The following is a 25,233-nucleotide window of genomic DNA, read 5'->3' on the forward strand; positions in this document are numbered from 1 at the left end:
GGGGAAGTAAAAAAACTCTTGCTTGCTCAAGTGGACCACCAACAAGGTTTCTGTCTACTTGTCTATTTATCTAACAATTATGAAAAATATTCTTTTTTTTTGCTTTGAGGTGTTTTTTTTTTTAAGTATAACGTTTTGCAAAATTTCTATGATTTCGTTTCATTCGGATGGAAAAATGGCTAGAGATGTTAATTGAATTTCGGTAGGCAGTGGTGATGTCCTATCAAAGGCATTGAACGCTCCAAATTAGTAAAGCTCTTAATAATGACCCACTGTATTTGTGCTTTCTTAAGTATATCCTAGATACACTGATAGATCCACCTGCATAGTCAAAGTTTGAGATTTTCCTTCTGTCTCACAGTATTTTTACATTACCTTAAGCTCCAACATATGAAAATATCTGAGCAGGCTAGACGAAAGGTCTTAGAGGTCTGCATAGTTCACCGGTTTTTGAATGGTAATTGAATCAATGTGTCAAGAAGTGTCTTGGGTTTGACAGCAGTAATTCATCCATGTGCAAGCTGTCATTTAGTGCTGAAGAATTTGAATCCCTGACAAACATGATGATGCTTTTTAATATTACTTTTTTATTTCCCATCTAGAGTTGTATTTTCCATAAGGAGCATACAACTTCATTTTCTAGCGGATCACTGAGGCAAGTGGGTGCGACCATACCCTACACCCTTGAGGTGTTTTTGAATCAAATTCCTGGCTTGTGCTTCGCTTAGTATTTCGCAAACATTCTAAATTCTGGTCCCTTGCTAAAAAACATTTTGTTTATTCAACTACTTTGCTCATCATATTACAAGCTATAAGCCTAAGCAAAAAAAAAAGGTGTGGGGTGGACAACAAAAGCAAGAACAAGGCTTGTATGGATCCAGGTCAATGCTAAACATCTCAGCCCCTTTATTTTAATTTTTTTTATTTCCATTGCTAAAATAAATTATCTATGCATTTGCTATCTATCTAAAGCGTCTATATTTTTCTCTTTTTGCATCGTTTTGCTATTGATAATCCATCTATCCTTCTGAAATATTTATAGAATTGAAAAAAAAAGGTTTCATTAGTATCCTCTAAGTATCATCCTTTAAATATTGGTTTTTCCATATTTTTTTGCGAGAAACATGATTTTGCATATTTTTCTCACAAATATGTTAATTAAACAACACTGGTTAAAGTCTGCCTGCTACTTATTAATAGAAATGTAGAATTCTACATACACTAGTGAAGAAGTTTCATATTCACGCTGAAGCTTAAATTTCAATGAGTCAGCATAGTTGTCTTTGTTGCATAGTTTACAGTATTTAAAAATAAAGAACTAAGTAGGAACAGAAACATCTTAAGTTTCTAAAGTTATTTTTTAGTTAAGACGCCTGGAATAGTGTTCCAATGTCAAGCTGCCACAGCGTATACGTCTTTAGCCCTCCTCACACTGGTCCATCAACTCTCGTGCATTTGATAGGCAGCTTATGCTATTTTATAGAAACACATATCTTTAACACGCCTCAAATAATAATAACCCCTGGAAAAGCAGATGGTATCATGCGGTAGTAACTTGAAATGAGAGAAAGCTAGGAATTACCTAGTCAGAACTAATGAATCGTGTATATTGCACCAAGCAAGAAACTAGACTACTGAAAGATAATAAATATTAAATGATTAAATATTAAGTATTATTTTTAATTATAATTAATTCACTATTAAATATTAATTAAAAATTAAATATTAAAATGATTTTAATATTTTTATGCAAAATTATGTTTGGGTGGACAGAGATATGGACCTTCTGCCACCCACTCCCATAAATCTTAATGCTGGTGGAGGAGGATAAAAAAAATGTAATGTATTTTCATTAATTAAAATATAAAAAAACTTTACTCAGCGGGAGACACTAGTGTATAAATATTTCTGTTTTAAATAGAAAGATATTGGCACTTTGTCCTCACCAGCATGTAAGGGGCTGCCAAGATCAATATATACAAAGAAATAACATTAAAAACGTTGTTCTATACCTGTATAGCTTGAGGGTAACTGTTCCATAGACCGTTGCATAGCCTAAAAGACGAACCCATCTGAGAAGAATGCACCGAAATGTGCTTGGCTCAAAATATAAAATGACAACCTGTTGATGAACAGAAAATTGTTGATAAAAAGTAAATTGTACTATCCACTGGAAAAAAAAATCACTGTACCAATTAATTTTTTACACAAGTAACATTTAAACATAAATTATTTTAATTTAATATTATAATTTTTTTTAAATAGATAGAAATGTATCCGGACAATGAAAATTCAATGCAATTAAATGAAAAATATTTATTCAATAACCCAAAAACTAACCAATTTCACTTTGGCATAAAAAACCGCATTACAACCTCTGTCACGTTTTCTTCTTTCTTGCATATCACTGCCACATCAATGACAAGAATCTGCATTTTGTGGTGCCTCCAGAAGATTGTATTTAGGTAAAAATGTCAACTGTGTTCTCTTTTGAACATTCTATAAAAATCTTTTAACAACATTATAACAGGGTTATACTGTTATACTGAACTTCTTATTGGTACTTGTAGACAGTTTAATGGTAAACCACAGGTAGATCGCAGATTACCGATAGTCTGCACGCTAAAGTAGCACCGTGCTTTTAATATTAGACAAAGAAAACAAGAGTAAACACAAAGTGCAGTTCAACCAATTAAACAAATTTAATTGATAATTGGGTGCAATTTGACTAGACACATACGAGATACGAGATCTTGTGCATGCTATGAGTTATGTTCCAAGACCAGGACAGGTAATCATTTTTTTAGTTTTATTAATTTATGTAAACTTGCTTTCCAGGAATGGTCTACATTTACAACAACATTGTCAAGTTAACTGTATATCTGTGATTGAATCTATACTAGTAAACATTAAAATCATCCTAAAAACTCTTTGTAGGCATACAACAATAATACTATATTGTAAAAGGTTATATTTACTAATTTTATTGGCAACGAGGGGATAGTAGAAGCCCACGCATAATTTTCAAGCGCGGGATTAATAGACTATGTCCTGTTTACATTGGCGGGTCCGAAGTCTTGAAATACTCAATCAGTGTATCGTTACTTGCTGATTCGCTGAAAATAACCGAGGCGCTTTGAGTGATAACTGACAGAGGATAAATCATTGGTAATCCCATGTGGCGGAATCATTAGAATTTGCAATCTCCAGTAATATTATCTTGATGTGGGAGAAAAAAACTTTAATCACATTGACAACTCTGGCACATCAGCAGTTTACATCAATAAGTAGGTGATCCCTAAATAGAATTCAGCGTCTCTTTAGTGCAACTGAAAATGCCTCTTGAACCTTGCTATTCAATTTCACACGGTTTAGGAAGAGGACAGATGGGTAAATGCACAAAGAAAAGCTTAATTAGAAGGATTTGTCCACGGAAACTAATACTACCGCATTGCTGCTGATATGTAACATAAGAAAAATATTATATTTGTTCTGAGGTTTAATTTAATCTAAACATAATTTAATATGCCGAGAGAATACACACAGAACGTACAGCCTCAAAACATGTTTGAAGTCTATTTTTATACAGTGAAGCTATAGTGTAAGTTATTTTTTTTATTAAGGTTTTTAGGGCGGAAACATATTTTTTTATATGCTGGCTGAGGCTGGATCGGTGGTTTCAAGGATCGCAAGGATTGGTGATCAGTTGAAAAGGAATACTGCATTTCCAGTTCACAATTCCCAGCATCTTAGGGTTTATAATGAAGTAGAAACTTGAGCATGTATCACAACCAAACGCGTTATATATAGGAAATACAGCTGTAGATACAGACATTTAAAGGACTGACAGTGCCCTCTATAGCTATTGTCCTCACTGCTAAGATGATAAAGAAAAGGGGTACAGAGATGGAGAGCTAAAGAGGAGAAGAGCTAAAGAGCGAAAAAGAAAGAGGAGGGGAGATATACACCAAGATATGGAGAGATAGGGGAAAATGTTAAGGTAACATGAAAGAGGAGAAGAGATACAGAGAAGTGTGGAGAGATAAGGTGAAAGGATGGGAAGATAAAGAGAACAAAGACAAATAAAAAGAAAGGGAAGCGATAAAGTGGAAATAGAGAAATAAAAAGAGATGTACAAAAAGTAGAGAGATATGGAAAAAGTGAGGTAAAAAGTAAAAAGTGGAGTAATAAAGAGAAAGTGAAAAATGGAGAGATAAAGAAAAAGGAGAGAGAGAAAGAAATAAAAGAAGACGATATGACAGCAGGAGATGCCACTGCCAATCATACAGTTCCGCTGTAACACTATTATAACAATCTTCTTAGATGAAGATGAGGAAAAAGTTTAAAACATACGGTGCAAAAGAAAGATGGCAGCTCTCACGTACCAGATATTTTCTATATTTACATCTAAATTTAATAATAATACAAATGTAAAAAAAAACATAGTACAGTGTGTAGTAGCAGTAATATATTTTCTGATGAACTAACATTTACATTGAAAGAAGTTCTATTTCCTTACAGTATTTAACATAACCAAGTAAATGTGGCTAAAGCATGCCTCCCAACCGTCCTGCTCTACAGCGGACAGTCCTAATTTATCCACACTATCCCGTTGAGCTCGGTTGCACAGTGGTGTGCGGGGCTGCGATTTGATTCTACGGTACGCCAGAATTCTTCAGTGTCTGGGAGAATTGTGTCAATTTCATCTCCCTTCTCTATCCTTACGCTGTACAAATGCTGCTAATCAATGACAGTGGTATACGCACTGGGTGGGTTTCTAATACATAAACATTGCTCATTTTCTTATATTCCATGGGTTTATCTAGTGTAAGAGCAGTAATTGTGACAGATGCTGTTCAGGGATGGGATTTATAAGATACACTTAAAGGACACACTATTCGCATGAATATAGGAAAATGGTTCAACGCTTCAGGTGTAATGGAGAACATTGTGATGGAGTATTAAAGTATATCACACAAGACTACTTAAGGCAGTATACACCATAATATTGTGATAAACAATTATACATGTACTCCATTAAACTGTAAAATTCTATCGGGGCAAACAGCTTCACTAGCTAAAATAAACTGAAAGGCAATCCAACCACAAATTATCATTTCAAGCTATGAATCAACATATTCCGAGCAGTTACTGAAATAATACGTTCTCATAATAACTTAATCAGATTATATTATTGAAATCAGCTGTGCATTCTGTAATAATTAGCGTCTGTGGTTAACCAGTAAAGGAAATGAAGAATTTATTCATTCATTGGAGATCAGTTTGTGATTAATCCAAGGATGGATTCTCTCAAAGGAGTGTTAGAGGAAAAAAATAGTCAAAGAAAATTATCTCTGAGGGAAAATTAAATATGAGGAAGGGCAAATAGTTTTTGCGAGCCTGGACGAAAATGGCATCTAATTACCTAAGGAAAAATTAACTGCTAACAAAGTTCCCATGATGATGGCATAGAGGTGATATTCCTTTTCCCAATGGTAATGATTAAGTGGGAGGACTGGCTTAGCAAGTGGAAAAAAAACAAAGACCTGAGCTGTACAATAGTTGGTTCATCAGTTGCATCAGTACATGCTGTAATTAACACTGAACATTTGGTAGGAGGACCAGATTTTTAACACAAAATCCAGGTATATTTTTACTTTCTTTGTTTATTTGATTTCAGAAAAGCCAATGCACACACAGACCCTGTGCCGGCAATGTCATCAGTGCTTAGCGTTATGGTTTACTTACTGTTTAAATAAAGCTGTCCTATGCCCTTACCCCAAAGGTAGACATGACACTATATTGGGGTGGGATACTGAGATGTTGGTCTAAGCAGTTAAGAGATTAACGATGTAGTTTAATGATATAAAATAATTTTTGAAATATGTTTTAGCTTTAGGCTTAAGCAGTTTTCAGGAAACACTCCCAAGGACAAGTAATAACAGAGACATCTGGTCATCCTAATTGGTGCCGAGAAACCTAAGACTTCACTCTGGTATAAAGAAGAGTCATTCAATGTGTTGGACCCAAAGTGATTATTCCAACATGTGCGGTCTTTAACAGAGGGTGCTTCACTTATACAGGAAATTATCTAATTAAACAGCATTTTGACCACTAGACATCAGTAATAGATATGCGCAAATGGGCCAAAAAATTATTCAGACACAATTTTTGTTTGCGGACAACAAATTTTGTTCTCTGCCCATTTGGTTCGGCTGAAAACTTGGGGGCACTTCTAATTTTGTTAAAGTCGTTGCTTTGTGCCCACATTTGCTCTCACTCAGACTCTCGTTCTCTTTCACTCTTTCTAAATGTTTCCCTGCCTTCTCTGTCACCACTTCTGTTTCCTCATCTTCTTCTTCTTAATCTTCTATCTTTTATCTCTAATCGGAGAGAGGATTTGGGAGACGACATCACCGGATGAGCTATCATAAGTTCCAGTCAGGGTAAAATGATGGAGCTTTCAGTGACATCCTGTCCCCTGACTGGAAGATCGGGAGAGAATGTTATCGCAAGCACCATCATTTTGGCAGAAGTTCCTGTCCAGTAATGTCCCTGGAGACAGACAAAGATAGACGGAAGCAGATTGAAAACAGAAGAGAAGGGAAAAGATAAAAGATAGAAAATGAAGAAGATGCAGAAGTGGTCAGCACAGAAGGTAGGCAAACTTTTACAGAGCATGAGAGAGAGAGTGAACGAGAATAAGAGTGCATGTGAGAGTGTGTGAGAAAGTGTGAGTGAATGTGGGCCCATGAATTTCAGAAGAAAATTCTGAGCTTTTTGCTCCATTCTTGTCCAATTCATGGGGGGGGGTTGGCCGAACTCACAAAAATTCTGTAAAAATTATTACAAACCCAAACGCAGAAGTGTAATCAATAATGTCTCGTGCAGACTAGGATTTAGCACAGTGGATACTTTTTAAGTAAAAGGAAATCATGGATGGATTAACCAAGAATACTGGAAGAGTTTCAAGGGTAAGTGAGACCTGCATGCTGATAAATCAATTAAAGCATGACTTATGCATCACAATGCATTGGATACATTACATATTTAATTTACAATTAGTTAAGGCACTGCAAGTGACAAAACCGTGAAAATGAAGCCAGACCCCTGGTGGAGTTAATGACCCTATCACACTGCCTGAACTGATTTTATGTAGGACTTTCTTGAAATTAAAGGCTACTTGGGAGCTGCATGCACACTGATATCTGAACAGAGTCCCAAATGATTAGCAACATCAACTGGGAATTATCAAGGCGGCAACCTAAGCTACTGCCCAGAACTCCTGGCAAAGCTGGGCCACTGCAAGCAAAACGAGAGCCCAGTGATATCAATTAAGTATTTTGGTGCAACTATACAGCTAGGATGTTCTTAATCCATTCAGAAAGAAAATTATGGCCTTTAACCGTTATTCCAAGAGTCTATTAAACAAAATCATGTCTTCGATTTGGCATGACCCTTCTGAAAACCAGACCTGATGTTACTGTGTATGTAGCCAGTTTGTAAAGCTGAGCTATAGATAGATAATTTGATGAAGCATTAAGTATAACACATATCACAAAAGACATTTCGGTATTGCCAAGGCTGTCACTAGCAAACCACTGTTTTGCTGCTATATATAGTACTTTACATCCAAGATTCAGAAACAGCCTCAGTATTCCCACTTGCGTTCTTCCCTCATCCCTCCTAGATCCGCTCCAATTATCACACTGTTAGATCCACTAAAATAGCATTTGCTAAAGAAAATAGATGTTTCACATTGTTAAATTATTCAACTTGACCTGATTCAAACCTCTTGCTTTTGAGGACCACCCTCCTTATTTTTTCACACTCTCTTTACTTGTCTATGTAATGAATTCTTGTAACACCATCATGTTTAAAGCAGTTTTCTAGGAGTGAGCTTGTGGTTGAAATGTTTTCATATTTTAATGTTTGCATAGCTGTGCATTTTACATACTTAAAGCCGCACTACGAAAATAAATGCTAAGGAGGTTATACCGGTACAAACCGCAGTGTTTCTTGCATAAATTATTATTATTTTATATTTGATATAGTTATTATATTATTATGATCTATTTATGTATGTAGCACTTCTTACAATACATATATTTAAGGGGTGACTTGAAAGACTACGAAAAACCAATAGGGCAAGAGGGACCTCATCATAAGCTTACAATCTAGACATTAGAATGTTAAAGCCAATATGGCTACTTAAAGCCAGTAAATGTTGGTAACTGTAATAAAAACATAATAAAAAATACACAGTTGCTGAAAAGTTCACTAATGGCTGCAGAGCAAACTACAGACTTGCATTTGTCGTACTGTACCTACATAAAAAATACCTACATAAAATTTTAATAGAATTATGATTCTTAAGACTTTTAGTCCATACATACATTCTGCCAAAAACTATCCATATCTAAATATTTACAATAAATAAAATATGGTATTCAATAAAGCCTACTCATACCACTGAAACTGTTACTTTATATGTATTTCACCAAAAAATTTGGCTAAAAATATTATCTTATAAGCTTATTAGAATTAACACCATTTGTCTTTTCAAACATTGAGCTGGCTGACACTGACATGAATCATGGCTGTGGATTTTTTTTATTTTTTATTTATATTGTTTAGTATTCTATAAGTTTCAATGGTGGTTTCAAGATTGGTTTTCCAGGGTCAATAAAATATAGGTAATAAAATATGATATGGCTTGAAATGTTTCTATTATTAGTATAATAGCTACGCAGGAGTTTTCTCTTGGGCATACATAGGCTTAGCCTTTTCAGGAGAAGTAGAGTGATTATCTTTCCAAGCATGGAACTGAGAAATTTTTTTATTGTTTAATGCTGATCTCTGATTTCACTGATCAACAATGAGCATGTGGCTTCTATGAAGCACTGAGAGATGATGTCATATACTGGTGCACTACATTTTAAGGATGCTCAGCGCCATGTAGGTTTGCTATGGTGGCTATGCCAGCAAGGCACAGCCTTCCATGGTGTATGTGTGCCGGTTCCAAGTGAGATCTGTGATCTCCGACCTGAACTGGCCCACTGATTGTGGGGTGAGTGAAGGGAGGTTATATAAGCAAGCAGCTATAAGGAAGAACTCCAAGAAAGATAAGGGTTTGAGGTGTGATAGATTGAGGTGAGATAGGCTAACTATGTTTTGGCATGAGTGTGTATGTTCTAGTGCATATTCTAGTTACCAGGGGAGGAGCGAGAGGGGCCACAACTGTTCCAGGGCCAGAAGTGGCGAGTTCTTCACTCCACTCTTCCCTCGGAGAACAACTATTTTGTATTTAGCCTACCCAGCCCTGACATCACTGGGAGTGCTTACCTTTAATCTCTTCTAATCACTCTCATCACACCTATTACACAGAACACCTCACTCAATCACAGTCACTGACCATCAGTGTGTAAATGTAAATCTGTAAAGCATTGAAATGGCAAGTGGGCATGGCTATACACGGTCAGACAGCTGTGATATAATACATTGGGGAGGGCTTTGAAGGAATGACAGGACTCTGTTTCTAAGCAACTGTACTATTTCAATAAGCTTTTAAACAGAGACTGGGAGCATTAAAGAGAAAAACAAAATGTCAGATAGCTTTCTTTTACTTCCCTCTGCACGATGCAGAACTTATCTGGGGATACAAATAACTATCATAAATCATATAAGAATATTTGAAACATAACAATAAAAGGAACAATACTGAGCTCAATAAGAATCTCTAAAACATATCATACAAATAAGTACACAATATGCTATCCTGTTTGTTGTCCATAAATAAAAAATTGTCTCCTTAGTGTCCACGAAACACTCTAATATATGGAAAATATTATTTCGGCACAATCATTGCAGTATGGTTTCATTTGCAGCAGTATTATTAGGATGGGATTAAAATGTGTTTTGGTATTAGGGACAGCTTTGTGTGAAACAAGAGAGGTCGGGGAGGTGGGTTAACATATGGGATCTCATTGATGGGCTTTTAACATATGTAGCTAAGGGTGTTTGAAGACATGAGTGGCCATGGGGCATGAAACGTGAGGTCACTGGGGGAGTGCGGCTCATGTCCTTCTCTAGTTACGATGATGGCTTGTATAAGGTATTGTTTCAAGCTATAATTTCCTTTAAATAGGGAAGTCCAAAAGCAGAATCCGAGTTTCATTTACCACTGGTTTGTAAGATTTTGCTTAATAATTTATATCACCCAGTGTACCGTATCTAATCCTAATATATAATTCACAACAAAAGCACAATTATAGCAGCAAATCAATTGCTTTCACAGGTGTTCCGTTAACAAATTAATTCTCCTCTTTCCCTGACAACTTAAATGGCTCTTTTAGCATTTCATTACTTACATTATGTTATTTTCTAACATGCTACTTTGTGTTCTTAAAAGTCCATTTTACATTCAATGTATTGTTCGTTAAAAAATGTATATACTAATTTTATTGTCCATTATTTTGCATTATCAGTGCTAAGTTCTATGTACTATGTACTAAACTGATGTGCAATATAAACGCAGTCCTCTTGATTTTTAGCATTTGCCTGTATATTATTGTACAGCACCATTATTATTTACGACTGCAGTTTAGAGTGTTATTAAACATAAAGGACATGTATATAAAAGTGTAGACAGTAGATCAAAACAATGAAAGCATAGAATAAGAATAAACGACTCAAAACATTTTTTAATCAATTAAGATGAGCAAGTGATCATACAGCAAACTCAATAAGTAGTGGATAGAAAAAAGGAGGAAAATGGAAATTGGGTGGAAAAGAGGGAAGATGGAATGGAGGGGTTTGTGTTATCTTGACATAAAATTGTGAGAAACCATTAACCACAAGAGTCTTTATTCTGTACCTCTTTCTTAACCACCCCATTTTCCTGTCCAGCAACCACATGCTGTTCCAGGGTACATGACATGACTTTAGGCAGACCAACACATTAACCATTAAAGGTAGAACAGTGGAATTCAACAGATAACAGCACTGGTGTCACAAATCAAAATGACATATTATCACAGGGTTGAAACAGATTTAAAAAGAGGCAGGGGAACTAAATATAGAAGTAGGAAAGTGTAATTGAATGATGGAGGGAAAGGAAAGAAATCCAGCCTTCATTCAATTGTAGCCTAAAGGGACTAAAGGAGGGAAGTGGGGAATGGGAGAGATCATGGCATGGCGTACGGAAGGAAAGATGTCAAAAGAGATTGGAAACTAAAGAATGAAAGGTAATATCCCGCCAAGTTGAATTTAGTGAAACAAGAATTCCATTTAAGAATTTCAATGAGGGCAGGACTAGACATGCATTGACAACACTGTGAAAATCCCCCCCCCAGCTCATTGTAACTGTGATTCAAATTATGGAGGCAATTAGTAAAATGTTTTGAGATGAGTAATGGTTCCAATGAATGTAACAAAATTAATTGTTCAAAAGGAGCGCATATGTTGTAATTATAAAGAAGACAATTAGAGCTAATATGGAGGCACAACCTCCATAACGTAAATAGGCCAGTCACTGGGCTAACCCTAGATAGCACTAAATTCTCAGGGAAAATAGGGGGAATTGGGTGAGGAATTGCCTGAGCCCTGAGGCCTAGGGAAGCGGTGCTTCAACCAAACACACAGAGGGTTCCACAGGACGCTGATAGGTGTTCACAGAAGATCAATGCTCAAGAAAAACTAAACAATGGGGATTCTGGGGACCAGCTGGACTAAGGATAACTAAAGAGGGAAAAAAAGAGAAAGACTGACGGAACATGATACAAAACTGGCAACCTTTTCTCAATGGGAATTGCCAAAAAAATGGACACCCCATTGATCTAAAATCTGAATTTCTATTTTAGTTTGATTTATATATCTAGGAAGAACAATATTTTAGGAAAAGATCTTAACTTAAAAAAATTGGCTTTTTTTCCAAAGAAACCAGTTACTTTCAACACATTTGTAATAATTTTTGCCTGAAATATCTCTCAACAAAGCTGCTTTAAAAAGCATTTTATTCTATTGTTTTTTACATTTTAAGGTGTGTTTTATTGGTAAGTACATATATTTATTGTCGTGCACCCTGTAAAATGCCTTAAAATGTTTAGCCTGAGATGACATGTGGCTTTCACTCCTCTTTACTTTTTGTAAGAATACATTTCCCTTCTGCTTTGAATTCATCAGGGACCTTAAAACATGTAGCTCAGCAGTCCCAGAGTTGATTATAACTTTTATACCAATTAATGATTTTAAAAAAGTGTTTAAACATTGTGAATTATTCCTGCTGATCTTGTTCAAAGGCAGTGTGTAAATTAGCTAGATTTCTAATTATCTCCTTAAAAAAGTAGTGAACCTGACTACTAGATCGTAAGCTCGTTTGAACAGGGCCCTCCTCACCTGTTGTCTCTGTAAGTCAATTTGTTATGTTACATACTACTTGTTATGTCCTGTCTACCCATTGTACAGCGCTACAGAATTTGATGGAGCTATATAAAACAATAAATAATAATAATAACAGAAATTTAGCTGGGTTGGACTATAATTCATTATGTTTTTATGTCACCAATAGTTAGAGCCCTGACTAAATTACTAGATACGTTTATAACTATGGCAAAGGGTAGGACCTTAATAAATGATGCCTCCTGTTTGAAAGGAGCAGAGACCAGTCATCAAACAATAGCCTACTCAGGGCATAATTAACAGCGGAGCACATGGAGCAATTACTCCAGGGCCCTGGCCTTGTGAGGGGCTCATACCTCTCAACTGTCCCACAAAAAGACTGATTGGGTCTTGCAATGACGCTGGCATTGATCCTTCCTTAACTCCTTCACGCTCATAGCGACATCATTTCTGGGTGCACAGCACAATGACGGAGCTACCGGCCATGAGGAACATTCTGAAGTCAAGTGGTGGATGCGGCAAGTAACTTGAGAAGGGGCAAGAGCTTTAGGGTACAGAGTGCATAATCTGGCCTTGGACCTAATGAACTAATCTGACCGTGAACCTTGCCTCTTTCTTCTTCACATACCTCCAGTAACTTCACTCAAAGAGCAAAGCCACCCTACAGCTGACAAACATTCTTCATCTATCTAACACGGCAGACTTCAGAGGGGCTACAATTTGACACATTCTGTTTCAGATCCTTCCCATGCTGTGCTCTGGTGGTTTCTGACTTTAGTTCCCCTCTTCCACTTAGGCAGAAGGCTTCATGGTTACAGTCTTCCACAAAATGATATAACGCTGATAGGAACCCTACCACATATAAAGACACATCTTGGATGTCTCCAGAAGGAAAAGAAGTAAGCATTTTTTGTGGCCTGCTCTGTTCTTAAACTGAAAGCTCTGCCTACGATGTGATGTTTTTATTACAAAGGTTGTCCATTTATTCATCTGTTCTAACGTGGCATAAATTGAGTTGGTTTCACACAGGGAAGTCTATGTATAAATCTTCAGACGCCCATTAAACATAAAAACGTTGAGCTAAAATGTCAGATCCTTTTTGTTTCCGAACAAAATGGGAAGGATGATTCTTCTCCATAAAAGTAAACTTTTTTTTCCAGCTAGCTATTGAATGAATGATTACCGAACAAATACCGCATGGAATATTTCACTAAATGGAGAAGCAATATCATTAAAAGGTCATTTTTAAAGGAGCTGTTCCTCTCGGACAAACCATTAATTTCACTCTCTGTTAAATTAAGCATAAACATTAGCAGATCTGCCTTTTTATTTTTTAACCCCTTAAGGACAATGGGCGGTCCCTAAACCCATTGAAAACAATGCATTTTGAGTTCGTACATGTTCGGGCTTTGTCATTAAGGGGTTAACTCAGAAGGTTTAATCACATTAAAAAAAACACAGAGAATTCTAAGGAGCTTTTTTCAATCTACCCTTGTGGCACACGTCAATTAAGAATTCACAGAAAAGAAGTCTGAATGATGTGAAATTGGAGAATTGATGAATTATCTCTGGGAAGAGTTTGGGAACGCAACAGAACCAGGAATTACATTTCTAATTACATTTTTTTACAAAAGAGTTAACATCAGAGGAGTAGAGGGGAGAGTACCATTAAAACCAAATAGATTAGCTATAGATTAAGCAATGACAATAGTAGCAGCGTTTGGAATTAGCCACCTAATAGGTATTTGCTCTTGCAAATTCTGGAATTTACGTACTTTCTGTTCTCTGTCCCCATCAAAAAGTTCCTCTCACTATTACATTCCAGTAATTATAAAGTAATTATAAAGGTCTGATTGTAATTAGCATGGTAGACACAAAACACTGGCACTCAGAGTTTCTTATTAATGTAATTGGAAAATCTGCCCCAGTAGTTTAGCTACAGCAATCTTTTTGTATATAATTCCCTATAGTAACCAACACAATTTTTAACACAGCAGACTAACAATCTAGAAATGGAAAGTCACACAATGTCAAATATAAACACTTTCTATATTATGATGCAGTGGCAACGTTTATCGACACAGCTCGTATTTCATTTTTGCTCAAATTGGGCCTCTTATGAGATTATGCAAGAGCTGTTTCCTGGATGTCTTGCAAGTACCTTTTATACTTATTTGTCATTTCATGACCCTGTTTAGACTACGTAAATAACGATATTTTAAATAACCATGATAAGCATATTGTAGGACAATCCACATGGACCCACAAAGACAAGAAACAAGATGACGTCTTGAGTATTTTCCCAAGACGTGATTGATAAATATTTGCCTTGGTGCTTATATAATGAAACACATATGAAAGATTTGGCACAGTAAAATCTTAACCTTGTCTGTCTCAAATAGTCTCTTGTGGTTTCCATATGAGGGACTAGCACCCAAAAAACTTTGTGGCAAGTTCCTAGAGACGCCAATCATGTGTATACATAGTGCTCAGGGAAGACCTAACTACAGGACAGTCTAGTTACCCCGTATTTAAGAACACATTCGAACATTCACAATGTGCATTATCCAAAACTGTCCCAACACAGATTCACAAAACCCATAAAAGTGCACATAAATGATCCTGTCATTGTGTACATGATGCCTAAAGGTCTACTTGCTATATGAATATATACGTGTGTGTGTGTGTTACTCTGGTGGCTATATGTGGAACCACAAGTAAGAGCTTTGTTCATTAATGAAGTGTTCTTTAGAGTTCTAGCAAAACATGAATACTCTTTCATTTCATCAGTTTCAATTCCTATCCAAGCATTTGTTTATTAAGAATATGTAGCGTGTAGAGGACAGGCCATACAAATTTGTACCACATACAAAATCTCTTTGAATAGGATAAAGAAAGATGACCATGAACAGACTGGGGGTGAGAATCAGCTCCGGCACTTTAATGGACAATTAATCACGCTTTGGTGTAAGACTGTAGCATGTAGCCACATACTAAAGTGTTGGATCTGAATTACGAACTGAGCTTAGGGTAATTGGTAGACACAAAGGGCACCAGGCCCACTGAGTAACAATAGCAATAAACGAATTACCAGCATAGATTTACTTACTGGGAAGTACAGAAGAAGAGATCCAAACAATATGGTTTCCAGTAAGATGAGTCCTGATGCTCTTATGCTCTGCAAAATAAAAGAATTGTTCATTTATTCAATCTGTAATTTTATTTGAGACGCATATAAAATAAACATCAAATAAAATATCTAATCAATGATACTTTGGAGAATACTATTTTATGTTCTCAGAATACCAAATGTAGGCTTAGTAACATTGTCTGAGGACAACAGTAGATAAGTGGTCCCTTACTGTTATTGATAACACTATTGAGATGTATATTGTTGAAGACTCCCTTGTACTCGCCTGTACAAGGCTTCCTACTTCTTACCAAACAAGACTACATAGACAAAAAGTGTTAGATCTTACAAAAGTGTCTTTATACTGCCACCAACCCTAACCAATATGCTAATCTGTCCCTGGTACATACCAATGTAACCTTTATACATTTTGGCAAAAATGTGTTGTCCATCTAGCAAATGATGGATGCATCTGCATGTGTATTTCTATGAATCAATGTGTAGGTTGTCCCTGAAATAAAATAGCGTAGAGGGAATGGTGCCCTAAGTAAAGGGATTTCAGAACGTAGGAAAACCATGTTGGCCTGATATTTGGTATTACTATTGGACCAGCTGAGTGACTTGATTTTGAGCCTCTAGAAACCAATTTCCTTTTTGGGGAAATTTCCGCAATTTTTTTTTTTTGAGGGAGTGTTTTGAAATAATGATAAAAAAAGGAAATCCGTAATCCTAAAATGCAAATATCCACAGTCTCAGAAACAAACTATGGAACTATCTACATATATTCATGTGTATACTATGACGAAAGCTATATTAAGTTATCTTTTTCCGAATTTGAATGACTATCCCCATCTTTTAAGTGATATATTTGCTATTGTTAAGTTACCGATTGTTAATTGCTTCAGGTAGCCTTTGTTAGGCTGAGGGGAGGCAAGACTAATAATTCAGGAAAGGAATTGGTTAGATGATGCTGGCTCTGCCACAGGCTGCCGCTGATCTCAGCTTCAAAACATTTCTACAAAATACTTCCTAAATAATTATACTTATTGACAAACAAAAAGCATAATTTATAAGTAGTTTCAATGAGTGTGTATGCTGAAAACTATGCCATTCATAATAATTTTAGTAGAACCCTTATGAACCAAAAAAAGTAATTTACGTTAGAAGACTTTAACTAATGTTAATAAAATTAGACTGCGCAAGCACTTGTGCGAGTCTCTTCGAAGGTTTACATTGCACATCTAGACTGAATTTAAAATAAGAGAGTTTTAAAGGAAAATATTTTATGGAAAACCCAAAAATATCTTCATATATGGGTCCATTAGCCCTATCAGTGCCACTACAATCATTTATACATGCACAAATCCTGAAACAGAAAGCTTTCACAAATTAAATGTCTCAAATCAACATAATGGCCTGACATTAATTAATACTTCTTAATATCCAGTCACACGGTCAAAAGAATACCAGCAAACAATATTTTTTAAGCAATCTGAAAGCTGAATATCTTTAAATTCCTTAAAGATTAATATTTCACAACCCTTGGTAAATGATAAATGTTAACAATACTAAATATTTTACATAGTTGTCAGAAATGTGCCAAATTCTAATAACTATTTTGAAAATGTATCATACCTCATTAATGCATTATTTTCACGATTCCCTAATAAATCTAGGAAATAATGTGTTTTTTTAGGAGAGAAGACGACCTGTGTTTGTCATCTCATCAAAACAGAAATCAGAAATCTATTGATCTATCCGAAGATTAGGGATGTTGCTATGGTGACAACAGCAAAGCCTTGTTCTGCGTATTTGAAGAATTGCTAATTATTTTCTAGAGAGGTCATTTCACTAATAACTATTATTGGTTTTGAGTTAACATAGAGACACACAGAATGCACAAAAAATGTATTATTATATATATTTAATAATGTAATTGTAAGAGCCAATACAGCTGGCTAGTGTATATATTTATCTTAAAAATATTTTATGACATAGAAAGAGATGGGTAGGATATATCTATCTCAAGATACTTTATTTTATAATTAGAGAAGATTAGGATATTTTTTTACATTCAAGTATTTCATTACACATTACACTAGTACAGCAAATTATTATCTATTTGTATTAGACGAACAATACATTCTGCATGTTAATTGAATCTCATTAAAGGCTATTTTTTTCAATATTTAGCATACTTTTGGTCTGAGACATAACACTAGTGTGAGTTATATATAAAAGGCGATCCGTGTGCGAAAAAAGTGGTCTTATCACCATAGCAACCAATGGAATATTCATAGTGGCTGGTATATTCGATAAGTTGCTAGGGTAATAAGCCTACTTTTAAACGTTGACAGCATGATTTGTTGTATGACGCCTATTATGCTAAATAAATATGAAAGTATTCAAAAATGTTTTTATCAAAGTCTCATTCCATAAATAGCCTACATGTCATTTCATGTATAATTTATAGCGGATCCGCTATTTTTTCCAAATCTTACATTTTTCAGTTATATACATTAAATACACTTTTTAGACCACCCCCAGTATATTCATATTTTATTCCTTTGACTTCTAAAAATGAATGCACAGAAGTATTGTTACCTGGTGTAGCCCATGGAGTAATGACCCTGAAATTTCCTTTGCATTTCTACTTATATCATTAACACCAAATGTCTCATTGCCAATGAAATCCAACTCCCACAAATAGGGCCGTACAAATAAAACAAGTATTCCTCATCATGCTGACTCATCATTCTTTTCATTCTGATAATTCATGCAATAACATAATTTCAATGAACTTGAAAGTCAAAGAATGACTGTTTCAGTTGAATGAAAGCAATCTGGTTTTGCCCAGTTTCAGATACAACTAGCATGCACCTCTTAATGATTTTGTCTGTTTAAGAAAGTCATTAAGAGTCTATAAAATTTACATAATGGCAAAAAACTATCATAAAACGTGGCTCAAACACTCACAGAGGAATTCAGCAGATGCCGCAGAGTTGTACTAGGAGTACATTAAACATTAAACCAGGCTTGTAATTTGAATGAAGGAATATTGTTTTAGTAAAAAAAAGCAACAAAGTAAAATTAAGGTTTTATATTCATTATCACTTATTCTTCCCTTCAGTATCTTCATTACGGTCAGTGCCTTTTTCACACCTGTCTCTTAAAAAGTTGCACTGTTCATACAAATTCGTAAAAGCAGTGCAAAATCCTGCACACAATAGTACCTGGCATTCCTTTACCCCAAAATTGCTCTCACGCCTTCACTCTTCTCCCTCCATCTCTCTGCCCTTCTGTCTTTTCTCTGATAATCTCAGTGCCTGGCAGCCCCCCACCCTCTTTCTTCAACACGCATAACAGAATCTGGCAACTCCCCACCCCAAAATCTTCCTCTCTGCTTTTTCTCTTCTTTTTTAGTCTCCCTCTGTTTTTTTTTATCCTCCACATTATTTTTTTCTATTTTTTTTGGATCCACTGCTTCACATCCAAAGCTGTAGAACTCAGGGAGGTGTTATCATATATTTTTGAACTAACCATGCTCTGCTAAGTGTTTGGGTGTTGATGGAGCAGCTTGGACCAAGCGTGTAGACCAAGCGGAGCAGCAAGTTTATCTAGGAAGAGTGGCTGAGTGGGCTGCCAATGTGGGGCAAAGTGTTTTCCTCTTCACAGTCTGATTTTATCTTATTTCTCTGTTGCCACCATGTATTTTCAGCATTAGGGGTAATATATATATATATAAAATGTAGACAGTATAATGATGTTAAAACTAAAAATAAATATCCTTTTAGTAAGATTTATTCCCAACTCATGCTTTGACTATTCGTGGAGGAATAGAATAGCTTTTCTGTGGTGGTCACACCAAATATTGATTTGATTTACATTGTTCTTTTGTCTATTTACTTTGCATTTTGTTAAATGATAAAAAAATTTACTTTTAACATGTCTATTTTTGAAAACCTTCTTACTTTACAGCATTTTTCACACCTGCATAAAACTTTTGCACAGTACTGTATACATACTGTGTGTATATATATATATATATATATATATATATATATATAGAAACAGACTAAAGTAACCTATCATTATGAAGAAATAAAAAATATATATGTACTTTACTGCAGAGCAGATAAGCATCGCCGTTACCTTTGCTCTGCGGAAATGGTAAACCACTATCATGCTTATAAAGTCCAGAAGCATACAGAAGGCTTGGAACGAGATGATCGCTATCCGTAAATACTTGTCCTCCTGTGCATAGCAGGGAGTATCATCCATACAGTACGGACAACCTTCCCTGCAGGGCAAACACTTATATTCTTCCTCGGATATCTCTCCTCTTGGAAAATGATTATCTGTATTCTGTCCTAAAGGAGACAAGGGAAAACATATAAAAACTCTATTTTACAGTTTATAAACAAATATATATATATATATATATATATATTATATTTATTTATTTATTTAAATGAAACTTTTATAGGACTGTAACAAAGTATATTGCTTTATTGTGGTGAATTAACTAATATTGGTTTTAATGAGCTAAATAAGTGAATCCATGGAGCATGGTTTGGCAGAATATAGAATGGAACCTTAAAGTTCTTAAACAAAAATGCAAATCTGAAAAAAAAGAGATAGCTTTATAAGTTATGTGACTGATGTTTCCTCTTCCAAAACACAAAGCAAAGCTACCGCCAAGCACTGGGATTCTGACTCACTGGGGTAATTAATAAATGATCTGAGCTATTGTACCTTTGTGTACATTTATTGTTTGAATACTTATTTCCCTCTTCTCTCTGTAACACTTATGCATAGTCAATTACATGTGTTTGCCTTCTCCGCATCTCGGCAACTTATAACTGTATCAGAATTCCAAGTGGCAGTTTCTCTATGTAACATTTTGCAAAATAAAACCGACAAGATTCATTACAATAATGGGTGTTTGTTATAAAATGATACAACAAATATAAATTATTTTTTTCATGGAAAACTGAACCATTAGAATCTGCTTCGCTATAAAATGTTTATTGCTTGCTGCAGATTTAGAACACTTTGATGCAAGCATACAGGCAGAATTTTGTGTCATTTTAATTCAGTTCTGAGATAGCAAAGTGAAGAAAAAATAGCTCTAGCTGTCAGCTTTTTGACTGGAAGGCATTTGATTTTCACTGAGCAAATATCAGGGCATCAATATCCCTCTGGGAAGCAGAACTATCCATCACTTCAGAGCTTCATGGGATGCTTTATTCTACAACATGCCTTTATCATGCAGGTAATGCCTGGGAGCTTTTAAAAAAATATATATATATATATATTGAAGATACGGCAATTTTTAATGCAGCTGCCTTACAGCTACGCATGGGCAGAATCTTTAAAGAAATACTAACAAACATCAAGAAAAATGGACAGACCAGATTGTCCGCATGGTTCTTATCTGCCGTCAAATTCTATGTTTCTATGTAACGTTATGGAATCATTGCATTTAAAACATTTTCTCACGCAGAATGATAAAATGTTTTATTTCATATTGGTGTCACCCATTAAAATTTGTGTTTCACCGTTTGTGAAATATGGTTTTTTTTCCCTTTGTATCCGTTTCCTTTAAACATCCTAGGCTAAGCAGGAATACAATGAAACCACTAATTCGAGTTGATGATATGACTCCTTTAGTGCCAAGGTGGGTAATGTGTAAAAGTATTCTAAAAAGTGTCTTTTATAAATCTAGCACACTCAGGGCCGGCCCAAGGCAAAATGCCGCCTGGGGCGAATTTTAAAATGCCGCCCCCCCCCTTATCTACCCTTCCTCTCCCTCCGTCCCTGCCGCCCCCCCCATTATCTACCCTTCCTCTCCCTCCGTCCCCCCCCCCCCCTTGTACTTACCTTTCAGCAGTCCTGCACCGAGTCTCCCTGTTCGGTCTCGGTGCCGGCTTGTAATGCTGAGCGCCGGAAATCTTCCGGCACTCAGCATTACAAGCCGGCACCGAGACCGAACAGGGAGACTCGCCGCAGAGGAGAGAGAGGGGCGCCGAGCGGGTACTGACATCGTGGTAAGCGAAAACCACCCGGCGCCCCTTTCTCTCTTTCGCTTTTTTTAAAAAGTGCCGCCTGGAGCGGTTGCCCCACTTGGCTCCATTGTCGGGCCGGCCCTGAGCACACTTTAAGATAATCATCATTTTTGTCTTGTCAGCGTAAGTCATATCAGAAACACATAGGAAATGCGGCACCGTCACATATGCTTCAGAAAGATCTACAAAAGTACAAATATTGCTAATTTTGTATTGGAATAAAATATACTGAACACTTCTGCAGCTTTATATGTGTATTTGAATGCTCGTAGTGGTTCTCTTCAGGAATTAACCTAGCTGTGATCCATGCTAGAAAGGCTGGGTGCAAGCCACAAACAGACACTCTATTAAGTGTTTCTCGTGGAGAATATTTATAGGAACTGTAGTAGAACGTCTATTCTATTATTGTTGGAAAATAAAAGAGAGAAGAAATAGTTTGGGTTTGACTGTAATTGACAACAATAAAATCAATGTAGATGTGCTTAATATTAAATTAAGTTGATGAAAAAAACACCCATTCCATGAAGTTCAATGTCCAAGTAGCTTCAATTGTTGTAATCTACCCCAAAAAAGTAGTCCCTCACCAAGAAAGAGTTTGCTGACTTAAATCAATTCATTGTTTAATGACTAGCCATCATATTAACATAACAGCTCTAATGTTCTTTCTGCTGTGCCCTTTACTGCATCATGGAGAACCGCACATCTTGCAGGAGACCTTGCTGTCCTGTTGTATCCGACAAACACATTATAAAGATGCACTGCTAGCCTCAATGAAGTAGTACGCAGTCCTATGAAACCTTTCTATGATCTTTTCTGCAAGGAAGGCGCTCATCCTGGCAGGCACAGCAAGACCTCAAACTCTCCTTGATGTAGGAGGCAGCAGCACAAAATGTATTGGTTATCTGATAAATCGTAGCAGTAGTATAATAACTAAAAGTCCGTTTGAAATAATGTGTAATGGCAATTAATGAATAATAAGTAATAATTCATCTTTAATTAAAAAAAACACAAGGATATATGAATTCATTCTAGCATTTGGTAACTGGAGACGAAGTGGACACCAATGATCAAATAGCATATACTTTCATTAATGTAGTTTGTAGATACATTAAATAACAAGAAAGGTTCTTTAAGACAGAATGGATTTATTTCTTTAATTTCAGCTATTGTATATGGTATTCTGGAGAGACTTACACGGGGCCGGCAGCACAGATCTGCCAATAATTTTGTACACTTGCCTTGCTTATCATGGCCTATGATGTAGTGCAAACCTTTGTCAGCACTTAAGGAACATCCACATTTGATAATCTGTCAACAATCTACTTTTAGTAGACAAGAAGTTCACGATTACTTAACGGCAGCCCTGGATTAAAGTGGAGCAAACAATGACGATTAGATTTTAAAGAAGCAGCCTTGACAAATGTCTGTCTCTTATTGCGTAATAAAATATTGAACTGCTCTACCTTTCCCTTTATAGTGGCCTATGTAGAATATACATAGCACAAAGGGTTCTATTCACTCAGCTGTGACTGCCTGGAAAGTCTGAATTCAAATCCGTTCAAGTCAACTCAAATAATTCTCGACTGGCATAAACTCGACTGTAGAAGAATCGAGGCATGCAACACGTTAACCAGCAAGTATTTCTCATGAGTTGAAAATACAAATCGGAACTAAGTTCCATGAGTGTGCCCCTAAATAAATAAAATAATAATAAAAAAATATGGAAAACTAAAAAATCTGCCTATTTACCCTATATGTGGTAAGGTGGGGGTCTGTCAGGAACCAATTTTTCGCTGCCTGAACCATGGCTTTTTTATACCTGTGGCGTTTACATCTGCGACCACTAGTGGCCACCCTCCGCCCTCTGGAGCACTCAGAACTCAGGTGTGCCTTGTTACCTGGGTTGAGCCCTAGTCAATACATCCAGCTGGGCCTTGTTACCTGGATTACCCTGCCTTTATGAACCTGCCCTGCCCTTCAGTCAGGGCCTTTGTATTGAAGTCTATGGACCTTCCTGCTGTGGCTCTGCACCGGTACTGTTCCTGGTTCCCTGCTTTGTGTCCTTCCAAGCGGGCTGTGTGCCTTTCGTGCCCTTCCAAGCTCCCTGCCAAAAGACTTATTACCGGTATTTATTTTGCCATACGTCCGGTTTCTTGCTTAGACTGTATTACCCTTATTTGCTGGTCCTGTTATATACATAAAATACACTGCATTACCTGGAATTCTGCTTGTGGTGTCTTTGTTTGCATAATCATGCACCGTGGGTTACATACTGAACCCCAAGTATCCCCTGTGCATGGGCTCCTACCCGACCTGATCACCCGTGTCCTGACAGGGTCCTAGCTCTGGGGGAGGTTTGGAGTCAAGTATAATATATAATATATATATATATATATGTGTATGTCTATGAAATACTAATATGGCACAGATAAGGAAATTGGAAATGAACGTGATTATATAATTATAAAGTTGCAGACCACTGGGAATTTATTGTATTACTTTGACAAGGATAAAAAGGCATCCTGCATTATTAATGCCCACCCTTACTTTTCCTTTGCTATTGCCTTTTTTTTTTTTCCTCTCTGCTGAACCGAAAGTCACTTACTTTGAAAGCCATTCACCGAAAACATGTCAGGATGATAGAATCCAGCCTTGCAAATGCATTTGTAGGCTCCGAGAACAAATCCAAGACCTTTAATTGGTATACACTGAAATAAAGAAAACAGGCAATTTAATGTATGCAAACTCAAGAACCGCTTTAGAGTTCATCGCATTAAATATATGTTCTTACACAGAAACCACGCATTATTCTGTCTGAAATCAGAGCATAATTTATGCAAGGTTGAAATGATATATCTACCCGAGCGTATTTTAACATGATTTTATCAAACCAGACACTTAGTGCATGCTGTACAATGAAGAGGTTAGCCAAATGTACAATTTACCCATAATCCTCTATTTCAAAAGTGCATATTGATTTATATGGTCAAGACAGTGTAAGAAGTTTGCTGGACATGAACCAAGACGTTAATGCTTCTAAATCGTGGTTCCGCATTTTGAAATACAAATATATGTGAGTAGCACATGTCCTTCCCTCCCAAAAACAGTGCTATACAATAAATAGGTTTAAAAGGAATATGTATAGCTGTAATAGATACATCAAGCCCAGCCAAATGAGCCTGTAATATCACAGCCCCAGCTGGATGTAGTAATGTTTACCACGTCATGGTGGTGCCCCCTACCAGCCCAGTGCCCATGGAGCTGCTTCATTTACCTATATGGACTGAACATGCTAATGAATAATCAAGAATAGAAGTCCTTTAGGGCTAAAGGGTTTTCAGTTTTAGACCCAATGGGCTAAACCTAAAAAATAAGAAAAACAACTTATACAAGTTGCAGGGTTTGTACCACTCTGGGTGTCACTAGACACATCCTATTTCCAGTTAACATGTGCCACAGGAACCATGTCCATTCCAGTAGCAAGTCTTGTAAATGAAACAAAAAGCTTGGAATTAAAGTCATACGCAACCCCCCTGCGCCCCTTTAATTGATTCTACTAATGGAAAGGATGCTATAAAATCCTTACAATTGCTTACATTCCACTCATGTTTTTTTTTACAAAACAGTCCTGTTTTG

The 25,233-nt window shown here is 36.3% G+C and overlaps 1 protein-coding gene across 1 annotated transcript in view; it reads right to left on the reverse strand.

Annotated features, from left to right (window-relative positions):
• Positions 1–25,233, reverse strand: part of LOC149287208 (metabotropic glycine receptor-like) — an 82,180-nt gene that overhangs the window by 22,712 nt on the left and 34,235 nt on the right. The window contains exons 3-6 of the mRNA XM_089493191.1: positions 24,203–24,305; positions 19,682–19,899; positions 15,509–15,577; positions 2,013–2,122 (exon numbers count right to left, since the gene is read on the reverse strand). Coding sequence (XP_089349317.1) covers positions 2,013–2,122; positions 15,509–15,577; positions 19,682–19,899; positions 24,203–24,305 — 500 coding nt within the window. The remainder of the gene's footprint in view (positions 1–2,012; positions 2,123–15,508; positions 15,578–19,681; positions 19,900–24,202; positions 24,306–25,233) is intronic.

This window comes from Sceloporus occidentalis, unplaced genomic scaffold, assembly GCF_023333645.1.
Source record: "Sceloporus occidentalis isolate IW3139 unplaced genomic scaffold, rSceOcc1.0.p SCAF_63, whole genome shotgun sequence".
NCBI classification, from domain to species: Eukaryota; Metazoa; Chordata; class Lepidosauria; order Squamata; family Phrynosomatidae; genus Sceloporus; species Sceloporus occidentalis.